Raw genomic sequence first — 20,704 nt, 5'->3', positions numbered from 1 at the left:
CAATCAAAGTTGGCATAAGGAGACCATAATAGTTCATAGCTCAGTTGTGGTCAGTATCACTGTATTGGGTGATTTGTTCTGTGCTTTATTGTGATTTCATGTATTGTTGATCAGAGCCTGGGATTAACATTGCCTGTTACAGCACTCTGGGAATCTGAACAGGACAGGGTCATAACGTAAGAAATGGGAACAGGAGTAGGCCATTCGGCCCCTTGAGCCTGCTCTGCCATTCAATAAGATCATGGCTGATTGTGACTTCCACCCTGTGTGCCTCCCAAAACCCTGGACTCCCTTGCAGATCAAAAATATGTCTTAACTCAGCCTTGAATATATTCAATCACCCAGTGCTCTCTGGGGAAGAGAATTTCAAAGCCTAATGATCCTCTGAGAATTTCCCCCTTATCTCTGTCTTAAAAGGGAGACCCCTTATTTTGAGACTGTGCCTTGGCTCTAGATTCTCCTAGGAGGGAAACATCCTCTCAGCGTCTACCATGTCAAGCCCCCTCAATCTTTTTTCAAAAAGATCACTTCTCCAAGTATAGAAGCAGGTCCCAACTGTTCAACTTTTCCTCATAGCCAACTCTTTCATCACAAGAATTAGCCTCGGGAACCTTCTCTGAGCTGCTTCAATGCAAGTATGTACCCCCCCTTAAGTGAGGAGACCAAAACTATCACAATACTCCAAGTGCAGTCTCATCAATGCCCTGCACAGCTATAACAAGACTTCCCCTGTACCTCTTGTGATAAAGGCCAACATTTCATTTTCCTTCCTAATGCTGTACCTGCATGCTAGCGCTTTGTGATTTATGTACAAGGACACCAAGATCCCTCTGTACTGCAGCATTCTGCAGTTTCTTTCCATTTAAATGATATGTTTTTCTGTTATTCCTGCCAAAGTGGACAACCTCACATTTTCCCATGTTATATTCCAGCTGCCATTCACTCAACATATCAATATTCCTTTGCAGACTCTTTGTATCCTCACAACTTAATTTCCTACCTATCTTTGTATTGTCAGCAAATTTGGCTACAATACACTCTGCTATTTACATTTTGCCAACCTAAAAATAATCTGTTTATCCTGACTTTCATTACTGACCTGGCATGTACACTTCATGTAGCCAGAGGTATTCCTACAGTGGCTGGCACAGCTATTTATCTCTTGATTAAACCACTAAAAAGACTTCTCCACAGATGTCAGTAGATGTGACTGGGCCTGCAGAACTGGCTGACGACATCTTGGCATGCTCTACAAAACGTGTATGGTTGTCTCCAGCTTGGAATGATTCTTCATGTACTTAAAGCATAACAATTAGGATGCTTTTGAAAATGACTGCTTTCAAGGCACAATTAGGTGTTCACATATCTTAGTGGTTTCTTCAGCCTGGTCTTCCAGCTTTCTTTGCAAAAAAAGCTTCCCTCCTGCTTAAGGTCTGCTAGTGTGAGATGTTAACTGTTGTTCACAGTTAGGTGCCCACAGGGAAGTGAACCGCACCTTGAATGCAGCTTTTGACTTCCCTGGCATCCTTTAGGATGTCTTTAATGCATCTCAAATAAGGGAATTCTCATTTGAAAATCCATTAATAGAGGAATCTATAATTTACTGCAATTGGCACAAAGGCTCATTAAAAACACAGGCATGAACGGAGAGTTGAAAATGAACGATTAAGACATAGGCAAATAATAGGTGATCTGTACGCCAGCTCTGTGAGAAATGATGTGCAGGGCCAGTATGTGTTCAAATGCATTAAAATGATATGGGCGCTTCTGATAATTGACCTCACCAAGTGGGAGATGCTTCATGAAGCAAATTCAGTGAAGTTTCGATGGGGCAGAAAGGTGTCAATTTCCCTCATCCCGTGCTGCAATAATTGATGCAGCTGGGCTGAGGTATCCAAAGAGTCGCATCAATGATATCTGATACGTGGTGTACTGTTTAGCAGTATAATCCTGTACAGGTGCCAATACTATGATGCATTGCACTAGGATTCAACTGTTTGGCATTGAGGTCTACTCTGCACCTGATGCAGGAATCAGAATAGGACAATGCTAACAGAAAACATCTCAAGGAGCCGACAACCCTAAGTACATAATACTTATTAAGAGCCAGACTTTTATTTAAATGGGGTTTAAATGGTGGAGTGTAGACCAGTTAACTGAATTCATCCTTTAGCATTATTTGACTTTTGATAGCTCCCATTACGCAAAGAATTAAAGTTACTACACAATTCTTGACTTAAAACAAGCTTTATCTAAATAACATAGATCACAAGCAAGCACACACAATGTGGAGCTACACACAATTCCAAAATAACACTCAGCAATTTGCAAAGGTAATTATTTAAACACAAATCACGTAATTATTCAGTTACGTATAACAAGAGTTTACAGCACAGAAAGAGCATTTGGCCCAGCTAGTCTATGTTGGTGTTTATGCTCCACATGAGCCACCTCCCACCATATTTCAACCCACTCTAACAGCATATCTTGCTCTTTCTTTCTTCCACATATGCTTATCTAGCTTCCGACTAAAGGCATCTGCTATTTGCCTCAACTACTCTGCATGGTAATGTTGGATGCAATTATGATGCCACAAAAATGCTTCCCTCCTCAAAATGATGACTTTAATAAACCTCTACCCTTGGAAAATAATCTAGTCATCAGCTCTTCGCAACCAATGAGAAATGTTATCATTTACGTTTTCTGTTTGAAAATCTGAGCATATGGAGTTCAGAGCTTCATGGGCTAGGAACATGTGTTGGAAATTGGGCTGTGTAAGTTATGCCGGAACAACCCTTAACAATTTAAACATCTGACCAAATTCCAGATGTGAACTCCCGATCTGCACAGCTCTGCTTTGGGAGCAGAAGTTCAGAAATTCTACTCCCTCATGTTTTACCCCATCTAATGTTTCCCCACCTGTCTCCTAAAGGCATTGATTGCCCTTGCTGTATTGTAGCTTCACAGATGTCCTAAACATGCAGCCATTCTCTTTTTCTCAGTCTGAATGCTGATAAGTTTTGAAAACATGAGTGGGGTTTGGGGAACGGTGTGTGTGGAGGGAGCGAAGGAATGGAGTGTATTTTAGTGGACAGTTGAGCCCAACTTGTTCTGTATAAAATGTTGACAAAACATATATTCCAGTGAGACACTAGAGAGGAAACCAACCGCAACCAGGAGATGACCCTGGGGGATTTCCCTGCTTATTAGTCCAGACATATGAAGCCAATTATAGTCAGCCTAGCTGGATCATCATACACCATGGATAGAACCTGGGTTTTTCCTGCACCACATGACTCAGTTGCTCAAAGTGCAGTTTATTATTCAGGAGCATTAATTTTTTTAAAAAAGCATGTTTTTACATGATTTATGACCTTGGTTACGTTCTTGACATGAATCAGCCAAAGTAATTCTGTTTTTTAATTCACTCGTGAGATATGGGCATCGCTGGTAAGGCCACCAGTTAATTCCCATCTTAGTTGCCCTTGAAGGGTGGGTCTCGAGGTGCTGCAGTACGTGTGCTGAAAGTGCTCCCACAGTACTGTTAGGGAGGGAGTGACTCAGCAATGATGAAGGAATAGTGCGATATTTGGACTTGGAGGTGGTGGCATTCCCATGCACTGCTGCCCTTGACCTAGTTGGTGCAGATCATAGATTTGGGTGATGCTATCGAAGAAACATGGTTGGGTTGATTTGAGAATTCAACCAATGAAGTTCTTATCAAGGGTGTTTGGTTACAGTTCTGATGAAATGTCAAAGGAAACATTAACTCTGTTTCTTTTTCCACAGATGCTGCCTGACCAGCTTTTTTTGTTCTTTTTTCAGATTTCCAGCATCCACAATATATTGCTTTTGTATGATAAGATTGACATCAATCTAGCAATCATTAGGCTCCTTTATTTTGATGATATTGTCATTGACTTTACTACTGCACCAGTCTTGCCAGGAAGCTAGAGGTCAATTTGTTTCATGAGATTTGTTGTTTTGTTGACTTTACACAGTTCAGGTTTTCATATTTGGTTAAAATATATTGAAGCATCAAAGCAACCAAAACCAGTTTTAAAAATATTCATTCAGCAGGCACTACCGCCCCGACCAATCCTAGCACCACCATTATCAATCCTGGCACAATTTTACCAATTGCAGTGCCAGCCTTGCCAATCCTGACACCATCCATGCCAATTCTGGAGTACCGTGACCAGTCCCAGATCCACCCTTGCCAACTACTCTTACCAGTCCTGTCACAATACTGACAAAATATCAGATCTCTGGTTATTAAATATATAGCAAGCAAGGCAATTTAAAAAATGGGAGATTTTGGTTACTTTGCTGGCAGGCTCAATTATTCTGATATGTCACTCTCAGAAATTTTGGCAAAAAATGGCTCATTAATTAATCACTGGATCATACATTTAGTATCAATAGCTGTGTTACTGGTGAATCTACTCGAGTTTGGTATGTGTGTCCCTGCTGGAGGCAAATCCAGGCAATTATAGCTGTTTGTAAACTGCTGCGGTCATTCACAGATCAATTATAATTTTATGTAAACTTGAGGCTCCAGATCAGTGATTGGCTTTCTTTCTCTTTATTTTGACCTTGTTTTGGATCATAACTTAGTATGGTGGCCGATGTGTGACACCTAGAGTGTGTAACATCTGGAGTGTGATTGAATTGTGCTCAATTGAAGACAGATAAAGATAAGCTAAGACATTTGTTTATTAAAACATTTTTTGTTGTGAGTTGTGAGTGTCGCTGGCTAGGCCAGCATTTGTTTCCCTTCCTTAATTGCCCATAAGAAGATGACAGTGGACCTCCTTGAACCGCTTCATCTGGTGTAGGCACACCCACTGTGCTGTTAGGGAGGGAGTTCCAAGATTCTGACACAGTGACAATGAAGGAACAGTGATATAGTTCCAAGTCAGGATGATGCATGACTTAGAGGGGAACTTGCAGGTGGCGGTGTTCCCATTTGGCAGCTGTCCTTGTTCTAGGTGGTCAAGGTCACGGGTTTGGAAGGTGCTATCAAAACAGTCTTGGTGAGTTGCTGCAGTGCATCTTATAGTTGGTACACACTGCTGCCACTGTGTGTTAATGGTGGAGTGAGTGAATGTTTAAGGTGAATGTTTAAGTGAATGGGGTGCCAATCAAGTGGGTCGCTTTGTCCTGGATGGTGTCTAGTTTCCTGTGTGTTGTTGGAGCTGTATTCATCAGGGCAAGTGGAGAATGCTCCATCACACTCCTGACTTGTGCCTTGTAGATGGTGGACAGGCTTTGGGGAGTCAGGAGGTGAGTTACTCGCTGCAAGATTCCCAACCTCTGACCTGCTCTTGTAGCCACAGTATGGCTGGTCCAGTTGAATTTCTGGTCAGTGGTGACCCCCAGTATGCTAAGATAAAAGCAAAATATCGCGGATGCTCGAAATCTAGAACAAAACCAAAAATAGCTGGAAAAACTCAGCAGGTCTGACAGCATCTGCGGAGAGGGATACAGAGTTCTGATGAAGAGTCATTCGGACTCAAAACATTAACTGTATCCCTCTCCGCAGATGCTGTCAGACCTACTGAGTTTTTCCAGCTATTTTTGTTTTTTTACACCCAGTATGCTGATGGTCAATTGATTTGATCAATTAATTATTTTAATGAGCCTTGATATAATTAGTTAAATGATTTTTCTATTCCCAATTTACTTAATCTACTTCGCTCAATTAAGAAACAATCATTTTTCTGAAACTGATTGACTGATATGTCCTACACAGCTTCATTCTCCAGTCTTATTCACAATGTCATGACTGTCTATTGCCATTGTGAACTTAAAATATTTATATTTCATGTTGACAATTGTTTTAAATAATCCACAACATTACCACTTACCCCTCCCCCCTACCCTCCTCAACTATATTCAAAAAAAACTCTGAGACCAATCACATATTCAAAAATTTGCTGAACGAATGAAATATTCCTTTTTCTCACTGAATAATGGGAAATTGAGCCCAATTTTCAATCATCCAAAATTTTCAAGAGATGCTCCAAGTTCGACTCCTAATGATGGGCAAGAAATTTTGGGGAAATTCTTGAAGCTCAAGTCCATAGATTTTTCTGCTTTGAAAATTCAATCACAGATTTCCAATCCAGTGAGGTCCTTTTATAGTGTGGCCAATTATGATAAGATCAATGTAAATCTGGAGATCTTTAGGTGGGTCCAGTTTATTATTTTGGTATTAGTTTCAGTTACTTTGTTCTTACGGTCAAATCCTTGGTTGGTCCAATTACTTTAGTCTCATTAAATTGCCCTATCTTTTAGTTATTTGGTAGGTTCTGCTTCACTTTCTTCCCCTTCATACGCTTCCTCTTCAAGATTTGCGGTAGCATCTTGGTATTGTTGGTATTCGGAGACCAAATCATTGGTGTTGCATTCTGCTTCTGTGAATTCCATCTCATCCATACCTTCTCCTGTGTACCAATGCAGAAAAGCCTTCCTTCTGAACATGACTGAGAACTGCTCAGAAATGCGCCTGAAGAGCTCCTGGATGGCAGTGTTGTTCCCTATGAAGGTAGAAGACATTTTGAGCCCACGTGGTGGAATGTCGCACACAGCCACTTTGACATTGTTGGGAATCCAATCCACAAAATGGCTGCTGTCCTTGGTTTGGATGGCTAACATCTGCTCATCCACCTCCTTGGTGGACATCCTGCCTCTGAAGATTACCGCCACGGTCATGTACTTGCCATGGCGGGGATCGCAGGCTGCCATCATATTCCTGGGATCAAACATCTGCTGGGTAAGCTCCGGCACTGTCAGTGAACGGTACTGCTCGCTGCCACGGGATGTCAATGGAGCAAAACCAGGTATGAAGAAATGCAGACGAGGAAATGGGACCATGTTGACTGCCAGCTTCCTCAGGTCTGCGTTGAGTTGGCCAGGGAAACGCAAAGAGGTGGTAACACCACTCATCGTCATGGAAACCAGATGGTTCAGGTCACCGTAGGTTGGGGTGGCCAACTTCAAGGTTCGAAAACAAATGTCATACAAAGCCTCGTTGTCAATGCAGAAGGTTGAATCTGTGTTCTCGATCAGCTGGTGGATGGACAAGGTGGCATTGTACGGTTCAACCACAGTGTCTGAGACCTTTGGTGAAGGTACAACACTGAAGCTATTCATAATTCTATCAGGATATTCCTCTCGGATTTTGCTCATGATGAGAGTGCCCATGCCTGAGCCTGTTCCTCCTCCCAGTGAGTGGGTGAGCTGGAAGCCTTGTAAACAGTCACAGCTCTCACACTCATTCCTCATAATGTCCATCACGTTTTCCACAAGCTCAGCACCTTCCGTGTAATGACCTTTGGCCCAGTTGTTTCCAGCACCTGAATTACCTACAGACAGGTGGGGGTGGGCAGGGGGCCGGGGGGTGGGGTGGGGTGGGAGGGGGGTGGGTTAAGAGGAAAAAAGAGACCTGTTAGGATAGATTATAAAAATGGAGATATGGTAAGATTTGTGCCAAGTTTCCGCAAGGATCCTCCACATCAATTCTGACATCCAGTGTCACTGGATAAGACTCTGGTGCAGTGCCCACTGGATAAGAATCAGACACCCAGTGCAGCTGGATACAACTCTCACATCCAATTCCACTGGATAAGACTTTGACTTGTAGTGCTCACTGCATAATACTCTGACACCCAGCGGCCACTGTATAAGATTGTGACACTCAATACCCATTTTCTTTGCTGTCTTCTCTTTGTTTCTGAGACTACCTAGGTGTAGAACTGACTCCAGTTCCTCAACAACATTGCTCCATTATATTCTAAATGGAGTAAGCACACATTAGAAATATGCATCAATAGCTAAACCAAAAAAATGATTTACTTCAGAATAATTTGAGACTTCACAGTGAGGAGGAAGCCTATTGGTTACAGCTCTTCTTTAATCTGTACCTTATGAGAATCATACCGTACCATAAATGAAGTTATCTGGTCTGAAGATCTGTCCGATACGGCTGCTTCGTACACTGTCCATTGTTCCAGGCTCCAGGTCCACCAGGATTGCCCTGGGTACATATTTGTTACCTGAAGGAATGAAGATATGATTTAGTGAGTCAGTAAAATATGTGAAAATGTTTTTAAAATCTCATCAAAGAGAGCAATGCTAGTGCCAAAGAATTAAAGTGCAACTATTATATAAAGGGCAGGTAGCACAAGGTTAGACACAGAGTAAAGCACCCTCTACACTGTCCCCATCAAACACTCACAGGGCAAGTAGAGCACGGGGTTAGATACAGAGTAAAGCTCCCTCTACACTGTCCCCATCAAACATTCCCAGGGCAGGTACAGCACGGGGTTAGATACAGAGTAAAGCTCCCTCTACACTGTCCCCATCAAACATTCCCAGGGCAGGTACAGCACGGGTTAGATACAGAGTAAAGCTCCCTCTACACTGTCCCCATCAAACACTCCCAGGACAGGTACAGCACGGGGTTAGATACAGAGTAAAGCTCCCTCTACACTGTCCCCATCAAACACTCCCAGGGCAGGTACAGCACGGGGTTAGATACAGAGTAAAGCTCCCTCTACACTGTCCCCATCAAACACTCCCAGGGCAGGTACAGCACGGGGTTAGATACAGAGTAAAGCTCCCTCTACACTGTCCCCATCAAACACTCCCAGGGCAGGTACAGCACGGGGTTAGATACAGAGTAAAGCTCCCTCTACACTGTCCCCATCAAACACTCCCAGGGCAGGAACAGCACGGGGTTAGATACAGAGTAAAGCTCCCTCTACACTGTCCCCATCAAACACTCCCAGGGCAGGTACAGCACGGGGTTAGATACAGAGTAAAGCTCCCTCTACACTGTCCCCATCAAACATTCCCAGGGCAGGTACAGCACGGGTTAGATACAGAGTAAAGCTCCCTCTACACTGTCCCCATCAAACACTCCCAGGACAGGTACAGCACGGGGTTAGATACAGAGTAAAGCTCCCTCTACACTGTCCCCATCAAACACTCCCAGGGCAGGTACAGCACGGGGTTAGATACAGAGTAAAGCTCCCTCTACACTGTCCCCATCAAACACTCCCAGGGCAGGTACAGCACGGGGTTAGATACAGAGTAAAGCTCCCTCTACACTGTCCCCATCAAACACTCCCAGGGCAGGTACAGCACGGGGTTAGATACAGAGTAAAGCTCCCTCTACACTGTCCCCATCAAACACTCCCAGGGCAGGAACAGCACGGGGTTAGATACAGAGTAAAGCTCCCTCTACACTGTCCCCATCAAACACTCCCAGGGCAGGTACAGCACGGGGTTAGATACAGAGTAAAGCTCCCTCTACACTGTCCCCATCAAACATTCCCAGGACAGGTACAGCATGGAGGCACCACCAGAACCTGAGTTCAAAACTGGCCAAAATTGATAGATGACCATTTCCTCAGTATGCTGGCTATAACAATCATCCATTTCTTATTGGGCACAATGCAAATGTGATACAAATTGATATCGCTTAGTATCCTTACAAATAAAACTCTTGCTTATTTTGGTTTCTAAAATTTCTGTTATCCCAGCATTCACCGCCAATTGGGAAGATACTTCTAAATTGCCACAGCGTGTGAAAAAGCACTTCCTGATTTCACCCCTAAATGGCCCGACTCTAATGTTAAGACTGTGTTCCCTTGTTCTGGAATCCCACACCAGAGAAAACAACTTTTCAGTATTTAGTCTATCAAATCATTTTATTATTTTACACAATTCAATTAGATCAGCCCTCAGCTTAAACTCAGCGGAGTACAAGCTATGCTTATGCAACCTGTACTCCTAATTTAACCCTTTATGCCCTGGTATCAGTCTGATAAATCCACATTGCAACACTCTTGAGGGCAGTATATCCAGATGGCATCTGATCAAGGCTCTATACTACTGAAACATAACTTCCATCCTTTACACTCCAGCCCCTATGGAATAAAGGCCAACATTCCAGTAGCATCTTTACCTGGACTCCTATTCAGTGAGGTTTCTATAAATTACATTTATTTTCTTTTTAAGGTTGTAGATTTAAATCTCCAATTGGTGAAGGTTTTACACAGTTGTACTATATTGCTCTGTTTGCTTCTTTTCTACAGCTGACCATTTTAAACAGCTTAATAGCTGTACAAGAGTAACACGATACAGGATCATTATTAACTGGGCTAACATTTTGTATTGAAATTTTGCCTATCAGAAATATCAGCCTCACATCTTTGTTTAAAATATGCCTGCCCCATTTTGGAATCCTGTCTGACCATCATAGTCCTTGGCATCGCCTTAACCTATTTTAATCTTATTAACTGCATTTCTCATTGACAGTAGCTTCATCAACAGTGATTGATAGAACTGCTCACTGATAGAACTTTTCACCAGTTGTCGTTCTTATTAATAGCATTTCTACAGATATGGCACCTCATTCATTGTAGCTTGTATTGATAATGTTGTTCATTGACAGTGTACTTTGTGACTGTTTCTCACTGAGAGTATATTCCATCAATAATGCATCTAGTCAATAATACTTCTCAACAATTGTACTTCTGACATTACTTCCAATAGTACTTCTAGTCAATAATACATTTCATCAATTGCACTTCTTGTCAATAATACTGCTGATAGTACTTCTCACTACTAATCATTGATAGTGCTCTTATGAACATACAAATTAGAAACAGGAGTAGGCCATTCATCCCCTTGAGCCTGCTCCACCATTCAGTAAGATCATGGCTGATCTGACTGTGGTCTCAACTCCACATTCCGCCTGCCCCTGATAATCTTTGATTCTCTTGTCAGCCAAAAATCTATCTATTTCTGCCTTAAGAATATTCAACGACCCTGCCTCCACCACTCTCCAGGGAAGAGAGTTCCAAAGGTTCACGATCCTCTGAGAGAGAAAAAATTCTTTGTATCTCTGTCTTAATTGGGAGCTGACCCCTCATTTTTAAACTGTGTCCTCTCAGGCCTGCATTGTAGCTCATGAGAACTGGTAAGCAGACCCAGAAAGGCCAGGCAACTCAGCTCTAAGCACATTCACATAGCTGATGGGCTGGTTTGTTCCGTAGTGGGGTGAAGGTTTAGCAGGGCCTGTTTCTTAGTGCTGTTGCCTCCTTTGTGGTTGTTATCAGCAGCGTGAGATCTATGCAAAAATGTTGGCGGAATACGGATATTAAGTCCAAGATGCCAACACAACAGAAGCAGAAGAAGAAGCAAATCTGCAGGGAACATTGATTTGAACTTTATCCATGGTCAATCAGATTCCATGCTACCCAGATCAATATTGGTGCACCTTTGCTGCCTCACTTAAACGCAGAAAGTTCCCTCCAACCTGGGAATTTTTCTTTGATTGTCAGGTGTGGTGTTCTAAATTGGCTGATGAATACAAACTATGTGTCTTGAAGCTCTGCAGACTTTTCCAATTGCTACCAACTGATTTTGACAACAAATGCCACAGACAAAGACAGAAGGTTTGGCCGCTCCATTTCGAAGTGGACTTTCTCACCATGTGCCTCCTTGAAATACACATTAATCCTCTCAAGTTGGAGGTCCGAGTCTCCAATGTAATTCCCTTTGGGGTCAATTCCATGTTCTTCACTAATAACTTCCCAGAACTGTCAATACAGAAAAATGAGTAGCTGTATTAAAGACAACCAGGTACATAGCAACATCATAAAAAATGCACGCTTAAAAATGGGGACCAAATTTAACTTTTCCAAATGAACAAATAATCAGGTACGGAGGCTTTGCAGGGTTGGGGTTTTCGGGTAACCAAAGCCATTATCTGTGAACCCGCTGCTAGGCCCAGCATGTTGATAGAATTGATCCACAATTTAATTACAATTGTTTTGAGGATGTGAGTGTCACAGACAAGGTCGACATTTATTGTCTATTCCTCACTGCCCTTGAGAAGGTGGGGGTGGGCCTTCTTGAACCGCTGCAGTCATAGAGTCATGTACAGCACAGAGGAAAGCTATTCAGCCTATTAACTCTATGCCCACTCCCCATAGAGCAATCCAATCAATCTCATTCCCCTGCTCTATCCTCGTAGCCCTGCAAGTTTATTTCCTTCAAGTGCCTATCCAATTTCCTTTTGAAATCATTGATTGCCTCTGCTTCCATCACCCTCGTAGGCAGCGAGTTCCAGGTCACTACCACTCGCAGTGTAAAAACATTTTTCCTCACCTCCCCCCTGACTCTCTTGCCCATTACCAGTCTGTGTGGTTAAGATGCTCCAACAGTGCTGTCAGGAAGGGAGTTTCAGAATTTTGACCCAGTGTTGGCGAAGGAGTTCCAAGTGAAGATAGTGTAACTGGAGGGAAACTTGCAGTTGGTGGTGTTCCCATGTACCTGCTGCTCTTGTCCTTCTAGGTGGTAGAGGTTGCAGGTTTAGGAGGTGCTACTGGAGATGTCTTGGTGTGTTGTTGCAGTGCATCTTGTATACAGGAAACATTGCTGTCATAGTGGAGGATTGGATATTTAGGCTTGAATATGAATTACTGATCATTTATGGGGAAGACCTTGCTTGTAAGAGAGTGAACAGTCTGAAGGACACCATGCAATGGACTTTAGGCTGTAGATCCACTGGAGAATCAGAGAGGAGTAAATGAAAGAACAAACAACAACAGAGAGAATGTTAGGGAGACACTTACATCCAGAGAACAAACTGGTGCAAAAGAGGGTTAAGGCAGTTGAGACCTTTGCTCTGGGAGAGAACGTTATGGGTTGGCCTAGAAATGGGTACCTGTCTTGAAATGTTTATTGTTGATAAATCTTTGTAAAAGATACACTTACATACAAATCCACACCACACACCCTAATGCACACATATACACATACAAATCCACACACACACATACAACAAATCCACACACACACACACACACAAATATACTCTCATGCATGTATTTACACATGTGTACACACCTTCACAGCAACAGACATACATGCACACAAACACACACACCCACACATACACACCCTTGACGCATGAATACATTTAAGTGAAAGCTAGATAAACACATGGAACAGAAGGATATGCTGATAGGGATAGATGGTGAGTGGGAGGAGGCTTGTATGAAACATAAACGCTGGTGTAGACCAGTAGGGCTGTTCTGTAATTTCTATTTATTTCTATACAACCCCTGCCACATACACACCCATACAATTTCTTGAACACCCACACATACACACACCCACAAACCAAATCCACACTTACAGATCCACACACAGGCACTCCAAACCACACACATAGATGTCAACATTCACACAAATACATACACACTTATGCACACACAGGTACAGAGACACACAATCACATAGAAACACACACACATACATAGACAGTCATACACATCAAGCACACACAAAATGGACCATTTATCATGTGTCAGTTTAGAAAGTGAATATAAAAAGAATATTTGATAGTGGAGACCATCAGAGGCCAAATTAGCTAACACAGTGGACAGTGTAGATGGAACCTCTATCAATCAGTAAACAAAAAGCAGTAAATTTATCCAATTACTGATGAGGAGCTGATTGCTGTTTCCAATTTCACTCTGGCTCCAATTCTTGTTGGATAAATGGCTTTGAGAGCAGTTTGCAGCAGAACAGAGATATGTAAACAAGGCTGAATGGCATTTCAGAGAAACCCTCCACACCCATTTCAGCCCTTATCTATTTACTCACTACCTTCCGCTACTCATATCAATCCCACAGGACATTTACATTTTAAAAGGTTGTGTCATTTAATGTACCAATTTTACAGAGAAGAAATTTGTAATAATACAGGCAAATAATCAGCTTGAAATTATTCTTCTCTATGCTTTTCAACAACAGATATTAGAAATATAAAATCTCTTAATATTTTTCCAACTGTCTGAGCCAAAATACATTTTGTTGGTGTAAAATACTTTGATTGTGTTATGCTGGATTATAAACCATCCTACCTCTCAGAACCATCTCAATGTGGGTTGTTATGAGTGTATGCATGGCAATAATATGAATGAGCAATCAATCTGTTTTTGGTTGAAGGCGGAATGTTGGTTAGGACACCGATCTGCTTCAAAGAGTGACACGGGATCTTTCAGCATTACACTTAATTGTGGCCTTGGTTTAATGTTTCATCTGAAGGATGGCATGTCCTGCAGTGCAGCACTGGAGTGTTAGCCTAGATCATGTCTTGACACTGGAGTGGGACTTGAACCCACAGCCTACTGGCTCAGAGATGAGAGTGTTATCCACTGAGACACAGCTAAAACATGAACCAGGGCCACTCGGCCAAGGCGAGTTTCCATCCAGCTGCACAATTCAGCACCTTCAGGAGCGCAGGAGAGAAAATTCACATAAGACTGCCACAAACCTGGAATCTGAACTCCACTTACCTTCGCCCCGATTTGGTTACCACACTGCCCAATCTGCACATGCACTATCTCACGCATCCTGACAAGTTCCTAGTTGTGGAGCTTTTTAAATCGTTGATGATTTAAAGTCCTGACTGTCCGTTACCTCCTCAGCAACAACTATCTGATGCACTTCTGGGGAAAGTTGTTATGTCAATTCAACTGTCACATGCCCTCAAGGCGTGGCCAACACAGGGAAATGCATTTATCATTTCTTGCCCGCCCCATCCCTTCCAGACTTGGAGACATTGCTGAGGATAAGCCTGAACATTTTGGTGAGAGATAAGGATGACGCAGCTCAGAGGCTATGATGTTGTTGAGGAAGTAACACACTTTCAGGACTTAAAAACCTTTAAATTTTAAAGGTTCAATGTTGGGATGCTCGACTCTCATCGGGGCTTAAAGGGTTAAATTATGAGGCCAGGTTGCCGTGTTTTCGTGTCAAAGTTGGCTTGTATTCCCTTGAGTTTAGAAAGTTGCGGGGTGATCTAATCAAGGCCTTTAAAATGACAGAAGGGATTTGATAGTGCGGATAAAAAAAAAATTGAACAGTTTCTTCTGACGTGGGAATCCTGAACAAGGAGGCACAACCTTAAAATGTACGCTAAGCCTTTCAGGAGTGAAATTCGAAAGCAAGTTTTCACACACAGGGGAGTGGGAATCTGGAATTTGGTCTGCTGGAAGACCTTGGATCCTCAGGGTCAACTGGAGCTTTCAAGGTTAAAATTGATAGATTTTTGTCAGTTAATGAAATCAAGGAATACGGAGCAAAGACGGGAAATGGAATTGAGACACAGATACCATGATCTATTTGAATAGCAGCACAGTCTCAAGGGGCTAAATGGCCCACTAAATGGTCTTATACCCTATTAGTGACTGGATGGATTGCTGTACTATTTTAAAAACAAAATAGATGACAAATACATGACAAGTAGAGAGCTAGAGGGAAGAATGGACCAATTATTGTGGGGGGTTAACTTTATGGTCTAATGTTTACTGATCTCAGCTATGTTGATGTGGATAGGACATACCCATCCGGCTGGATTTTACCTGCCTTTAAGGATAGGCTGGGAGACGCGGGGGGGGCTCATAAATTGTGGCGGAATGTACAGTTGGAGTGCCTGATATATTCCCACCACCATTGGGAAGGTAAACTCTGCACAGGCCAGAGATCAAACTCAGGACAGCTCCTGGGCACTGCCATTACCAACCAAACCATCAGGGATTATGTTCTGTCTTTTGCTTTGACCCTGACCCTAGCTCATGCCTCAAGGTCAGGCTTGTTTCAACAAAGGTTAGGGGTTACTGGAGGAATTCCCAACTGTGTCAAAAAGCTCTCTTAAGGAAGAGGAGGGAAATTGCTGCTGCAGCCCTCAGGAGCTTGCAGTAACAGAGCCTGACAAATGGCATGTTGCAATTGCATCCCCCTACCAGCAGAGGTGCTGCACAGCCACCAGTGGTGGAAGAGTGTAATTACAGCATGACAAGTTAATGTAAGTTTGCATAATAGTTTCCATTATAAATTTGGACAGTGGAATTTATATAATGGAAATACAAAAATAAGGATTAGAATGTATGGAAGAGAAATTTGTTTACTTAGCACCGTTTCAAATGGTGCTATGAAGATTTAAGTCAATTCCTTGGTGATAGACAGTGGCATCGGTCAACACCTGTGTATTCTGGGCAATGTTCCTCAATGTTATAATTGAAGAACTATGCAAGTAATGGCCCACGGTGCTCTCTGATATAGTCTGCATATCAAATAGTGCTACATTAACAAATCCTTCCCCCAATAACTTTGAAATAGGGACTGGTCCAATTATCCCCATTCCTATAACCAGTTTTCACTTGAATATACCAGGACCTGGCTATCCATGTACAAACTCCACAGAAGATCGACCTGTGACAGAATAATCACAGCAACTCTGATATATATTGGACTCAAATGGCCTTTTCCCAGTCTGAACCTAAGAAGGTAAATATCCCTCTGGAGTTAAACAGCTCAAGCTGGATCCCTGTCACCTGTCACCATATTTAGAATACTCTTGGGGAATGAGCCACAGTCAGAGTCAGGATCAAGGTGGGCAGATGTCCCATAAGATGTAGGAGCAGAAGTAGGCTATTCGGCTCATCAAGTCTTCTCCACCATTCAATGAGATCATGGCTGATTTGATAATACTCAACTCCACTTTCCTGCCTTTTCCCCATAACCCTTGATTCCCTTACTGATTAAAAATCTGTCTCTCTCACCTTGAATATACTTAACGACCCAACCTCTACAGCCCTCTGCGGTAAAGAATTCCACAGATTGCCTACCTTCTGAGAGAAGAAATTCCTCCCCATCTCTGTTTTAAATGGGCGACCCCTTACTCTGAGATTATGCCCTCTGGTCCTAGACTCTTCCACAAGGGGAAACAACCTCTCAGCATCCACCCTGTCAAACCCCTATAAGAATCCTATATGTTTCAATAAGGTCACCTCTCATTCTTCTAAACTCCAATGAATATAGGCCCAACCTACTCAAACTCTCCTCATAAGAAAATCCGTCCATACCCAGAATCAACCTAGTGAACCTCCGCTGGACTGCCCCCAATGCCAGTATATCTTTCCTTAGATAAGGGGACCAAACTGTTCACAGTATTTGAGGTGTGGCCTAATTAGTGTCTTGTGTAGTTTTAGCAAGATACCTTATTTTTATACTCCATTCCATTTGAAATAAAGGCCAATATTCCATTTGCCTTCCCTATTACCTGTTGAACATGTATGTTAGTTTTGTGGGATTCATGCACAAGGACTCCCAAATCCCTCTGTGCTGCAGCCTTCTGCAGTCTTTCTCCACTTAAATAATATTCAGCTCCTCTATTCTTCCTGCCAAAGTGCATAACCTCACATTTTCCCACGCTATATTCCATCTGCCACTTTTTTGCCCACTCACTTAACCTGTCTATACCTGTCTGTAGACTCACCACTTGCCTTTCCACCTATGTTTGTATCATCCGCAAATTTGGCAATAGTACATTCACTTCCCTCATCTAAGTCATTAATATATATTGTAAATAATTGAGGCACCAGCACTGATTCCTGTGGCACGTCACTAGTTACAGGTTGCCATCTTGAAAATGCCCCCTTATCCCAACTCTCTGTCTTCTATTAGTTAGCCAATCCTCCATCCATGCTAATATACTACCCCCAACACCAAGGCCTCTTATCTTATTGTGTGTGGTACCTTACTGAATGCCTTTTGGAAATCCAAAAGGATTCCCCTTTATCTATCCTGCTGGTTACCTCCTCAAAGAATTCTAATAAATTTGTCAGGCATGATTTCCCCTTGATGAAGCCATGCTGACTCTGCTTGATTAGATTATGTAATTCTAAATGCTCTGCTATTACATCCTTAATAATAAGGCTCTAACATTTTCCCAATGACAGATGTTAAGCTAACTGACCTATAGTTACCTGTTTTTTGACTCCCTCCCTTTTTGAATAAGGGTGTTACATTGGCAGTTTTTCAATCCTCTGGGACTTTTCCAGAATCTAAGGATTCTTGGACTATTACTACCAGTGCATCCACTATCTCTGCAGCTACTTCCTTCAATATCCTAGGATGCAACCCATCAGGTCCAGGGGACTTATCGGCCTTTAGCCCCATTAGTTTCCCTAGTACTTTTTCTCTAGTGATAGTTATTGTATTTATTTCCTCCCCCTCTTTTGCCCCTTGATTATTTAGCATTGTATTGTATAAATAGTATTTAGTTATTTAGTATTTAGTCCCATCCGCTGCAAAGCAGGTGTCGGGAGGAAGATCAGCCCCTGGGCATCTATTGCCAAGTAGAAATGATTGTGGTATTATCTTGTGAATATTTGAATGCACTTGCACCCTGCTCCCTGCTATTTTACCAAAGGCATTAACCAGTTTAAATTAAAAAGGTCAGTACCTCTGATACATAATGGAAAGAGCATTTTGATGACAGCACATTTTGTTCAATTGCCTGGGCCCTAAGCTCTGGAGGGGCCATAAAATCCTGGCCCATGTCTCCTAATTATAGTCTCCCCCACAAGAGGAAACATCCTCTGGGTATCCACCCTATTGTAATGGACAGGAAGGGGTTTAATTTAACCAGCCGTGATTTCTCTTCACCACCCCTCTGTAAACAGAATGATGTTTTTGATTTCCCCCCTTTGTAAGCGTTTGCGTATTTTCCCCAACCGCTCAGTTTTGGAGTGATCCAATCCTCCATTAATTACCTCACAGCAAACTCAAGATAGGATAAAACCAGAGGATTAGTTTATTTTACACACACTCAAAACACGGGGAGGGGATGTCACCATGTAACCCACGGTACATTCATGCAATAAAAGAGGGATAAGGGAAAGAAAGAGGTACAGGGCAAAGACCACAGGAAAAATTAAGAATTATTGTTTCGCTGGAGTCCAGAAGCAAAAGTCCAATGCTATATTCCTTCAGAGAGGTTAGCCTGCTGAAGCTGTGGCGGGGTGATCCACTTTTCCAGTAGTGATGACTTCCGCGATGGAAGGGGCACGTAGAGATGAATTAGTCTTGTAATCACTGGTACAGAAATTTCAGTAGAAAACAGTGCTCAGCAGAGTACTCTTGTCCTCGCAGACTTATTGTCTCCATTGGCTGGCCTTAGAAATTTAAAGGGGTTTGTACAATTCCTTGGGATTTGACCTCTGCAGTCACAAAGGGCATTAGCACCTCTTTAGAGATAATGAGCTTGATGCTGTTTCTGAAGGCCAGAAATTCCTTTAGTGAGAGTCATAGTTAGTCATGGCTTCAGTCTTTTTAAAGCCTTTGTCTAGCTTTTTTAAAAAAATTGTAGATTAGCCAGTATGATACATATATTTTTTATAAAAATATAGTGAGTTCTTAGCCCCCTAACACTATCAAGTCCCCTCACGATCTTATGTTTCAACAAGATCACCTCTCATTCTTCTAAACTCCAAAGGGTATAGGCCTAGCTTGTTCAGCCTTTCTTCATAAGTCCTTCATCCCAGGAATGAATCGAGTGAACCTTCTCTGCACTGCTTAAAACACAATTATATCGTTTTTCAAATAAGGAGACTAAAACCGTACACAGTGGTCCAGATGTGGTCTCACCAAGGCCCTGTACAGCTGCAGTAAAACTTCCCTATTTTTATATTCCATTCCTCTTGCAATAAATGCCAACATTCCATTTACCTTCTTAATCACTTGCTGTACCTGCACACTAGCTTCTGGTGATTCATGTACCAGGACACCTAACTCCCTAGCTTGATTGGAACATAGAAGATCCGGAGGGGTCTTGACAGGGTTTTTTTTTCACGGGATGTGGGCATCACTGGCTGGGCCAGCATTTATTGCCCATCCCTAGTTGCCCTTGAGAAGGTGGTGGTGAGCTGCCTACTTGAACTGCTGTGGTACACCCACAGTGCTGTTAGGGAGTGAATTCCAGGATTTTGACCCCGCGACAGTGAAGGAATGGCGATATATTTCCAGGTCAGGGTGATGTGTGACTTGGAGCGGATCTTGGAGTGGTGTTCCCATGTGTTTGCTGCCCTTGTTCTTCTAGATGGTAGTGATTGTGGGTTTGGAAGATGCTGTCTAAGGACCCTTGGTGAGTTTCTGCAGTGCTTCTTGTAGATGGTACACTGCTGCTACTGTGCGTCGGTGGTTGAGGGAGTGAATGTTTGTGGATGTGGCGCCAATCAAGTGTGGATGTGGAGAAGATGTTTCCTCTTGTGGAAGGATCTAGAACTAGGGTCACTGTTTAAAAATAAGGGGTCACCCATTTAAAACAGAGATGAGGTGAATTTTTTTCACTCAGAGGGTTGTGAGTTTTTGGAACTCTCTTCTTCAAAAGATGCTGGAAGCAGAGAGTTTGAATATTTTTAAGTCAGAGGTGGTTAGATTCTTGGCAAGCAAGGGGGTGATAGGTTATCGGCGGTAGATGGGATGCAGATTTCAGGTTACTATCAGCTCAACCACGATATTATTAAATAGCGGAGCAGGCTTGAGGGGCTGAACCTACTCCTGTTCCTTGCTCGTATATCCCCCCATCCCACCGAGTTCTCCAATCTTTCTCCACTTAAATAGTATAAAACCTTAAAGCCTAGTGCAAACCTAGTATAAAAACCCAGTATAAAATCTTAAAACCTACCTCTTTGATCAAGCCTTTAGTCACCAGCCTGAATATCTCTCACGTGGCTTAGTGTCAAATATTTGTCTGAATATGTTCCTGTGAAGTGCTTTGGGATGTTTTGCTATATTAAAAGTGTTATATACATGCATGTTGTTGTTGTAG

General features: G+C 42.5%; 1 protein-coding gene across 4 annotated transcripts; it reads right to left on the bottom strand.

The window, feature by feature from the left end:
- Positions 1 to 2,086: 2,086 nt before the first annotated feature.
- Positions 2,087 to 14,553, bottom strand: LOC144688657 (tubulin beta-4 chain-like). 4 transcript variants are annotated; one of them, XM_078555474.1, is made up of 5 exons: positions 14,385 to 14,553; positions 11,507 to 11,615; positions 7,950 to 8,060; positions 7,419 to 7,450; positions 2,087 to 7,387 (listed from the first exon to the last, which is right to left on the bottom strand). In XM_078555474.1, the coding sequence occupies exons 1-5, from the start codon at positions 14,423 to 14,425 to the stop codon at positions 6,301 to 6,303; spliced, it is 1,380 nt and encodes a 459-aa protein (XP_078411600.1). In that variant the 5' UTR covers positions 14,426 to 14,553; the 3' UTR covers positions 2,087 to 6,300. The 4 variants fall into 4 exon arrangements, with proteins under 4 accessions (XP_078411600.1, XP_078411597.1, XP_078411598.1 ...); XM_078555471.1 differs by lacking the exon at positions 7,419 to 7,450 and having other exon boundaries at positions 2,087 to 7,370; positions 14,385 to 14,551; XM_078555472.1 differs by lacking the exons at positions 7,419 to 7,450; positions 11,507 to 11,615; positions 14,385 to 14,553 and adding an exon at positions 11,333 to 11,485 and having other exon boundaries at positions 2,087 to 7,370.
- Between the last annotated feature and the right edge of the window lie 6,151 nt (positions 14,554 to 20,704).

The sequence above is a fragment of the Cetorhinus maximus genome, chromosome 13 (assembly GCF_964194155.1).
Source record: "Cetorhinus maximus chromosome 13, sCetMax3.hap1.1, whole genome shotgun sequence".
Classification (NCBI taxonomy): domain Eukaryota; kingdom Metazoa; phylum Chordata; class Chondrichthyes; order Lamniformes; family Cetorhinidae; genus Cetorhinus; species Cetorhinus maximus.
The sequence above is the reverse complement of the archived record's forward strand: the minus strand, read 5'-3'. Positions and strand labels throughout refer to the sequence as shown.

Bases quoted from the DNA above. Each gene is read 5' to 3' on its own strand.
- LOC144688657 (XM_078555474.1), bottom strand. From the start codon at position 14,425: ATGTGCAGATTGGGCAGTGTGGTAACCAAATCGGGGCGAAG. The intron at 11,616-14,384 runs GTAAGTGGAGTT...CTGTATTGACAG, and splicing joins GTAACCAAATCGGGGCGAAG to TTCTGGGAAGTTATTAGTGA. The intron at 7,388-7,418 runs CACCCCACCCCA...GCCCCCTGCCCA, and splicing joins CTCTTAACCCACCCCCCTCC to CCCCCACCTGTCTGTAGGTA.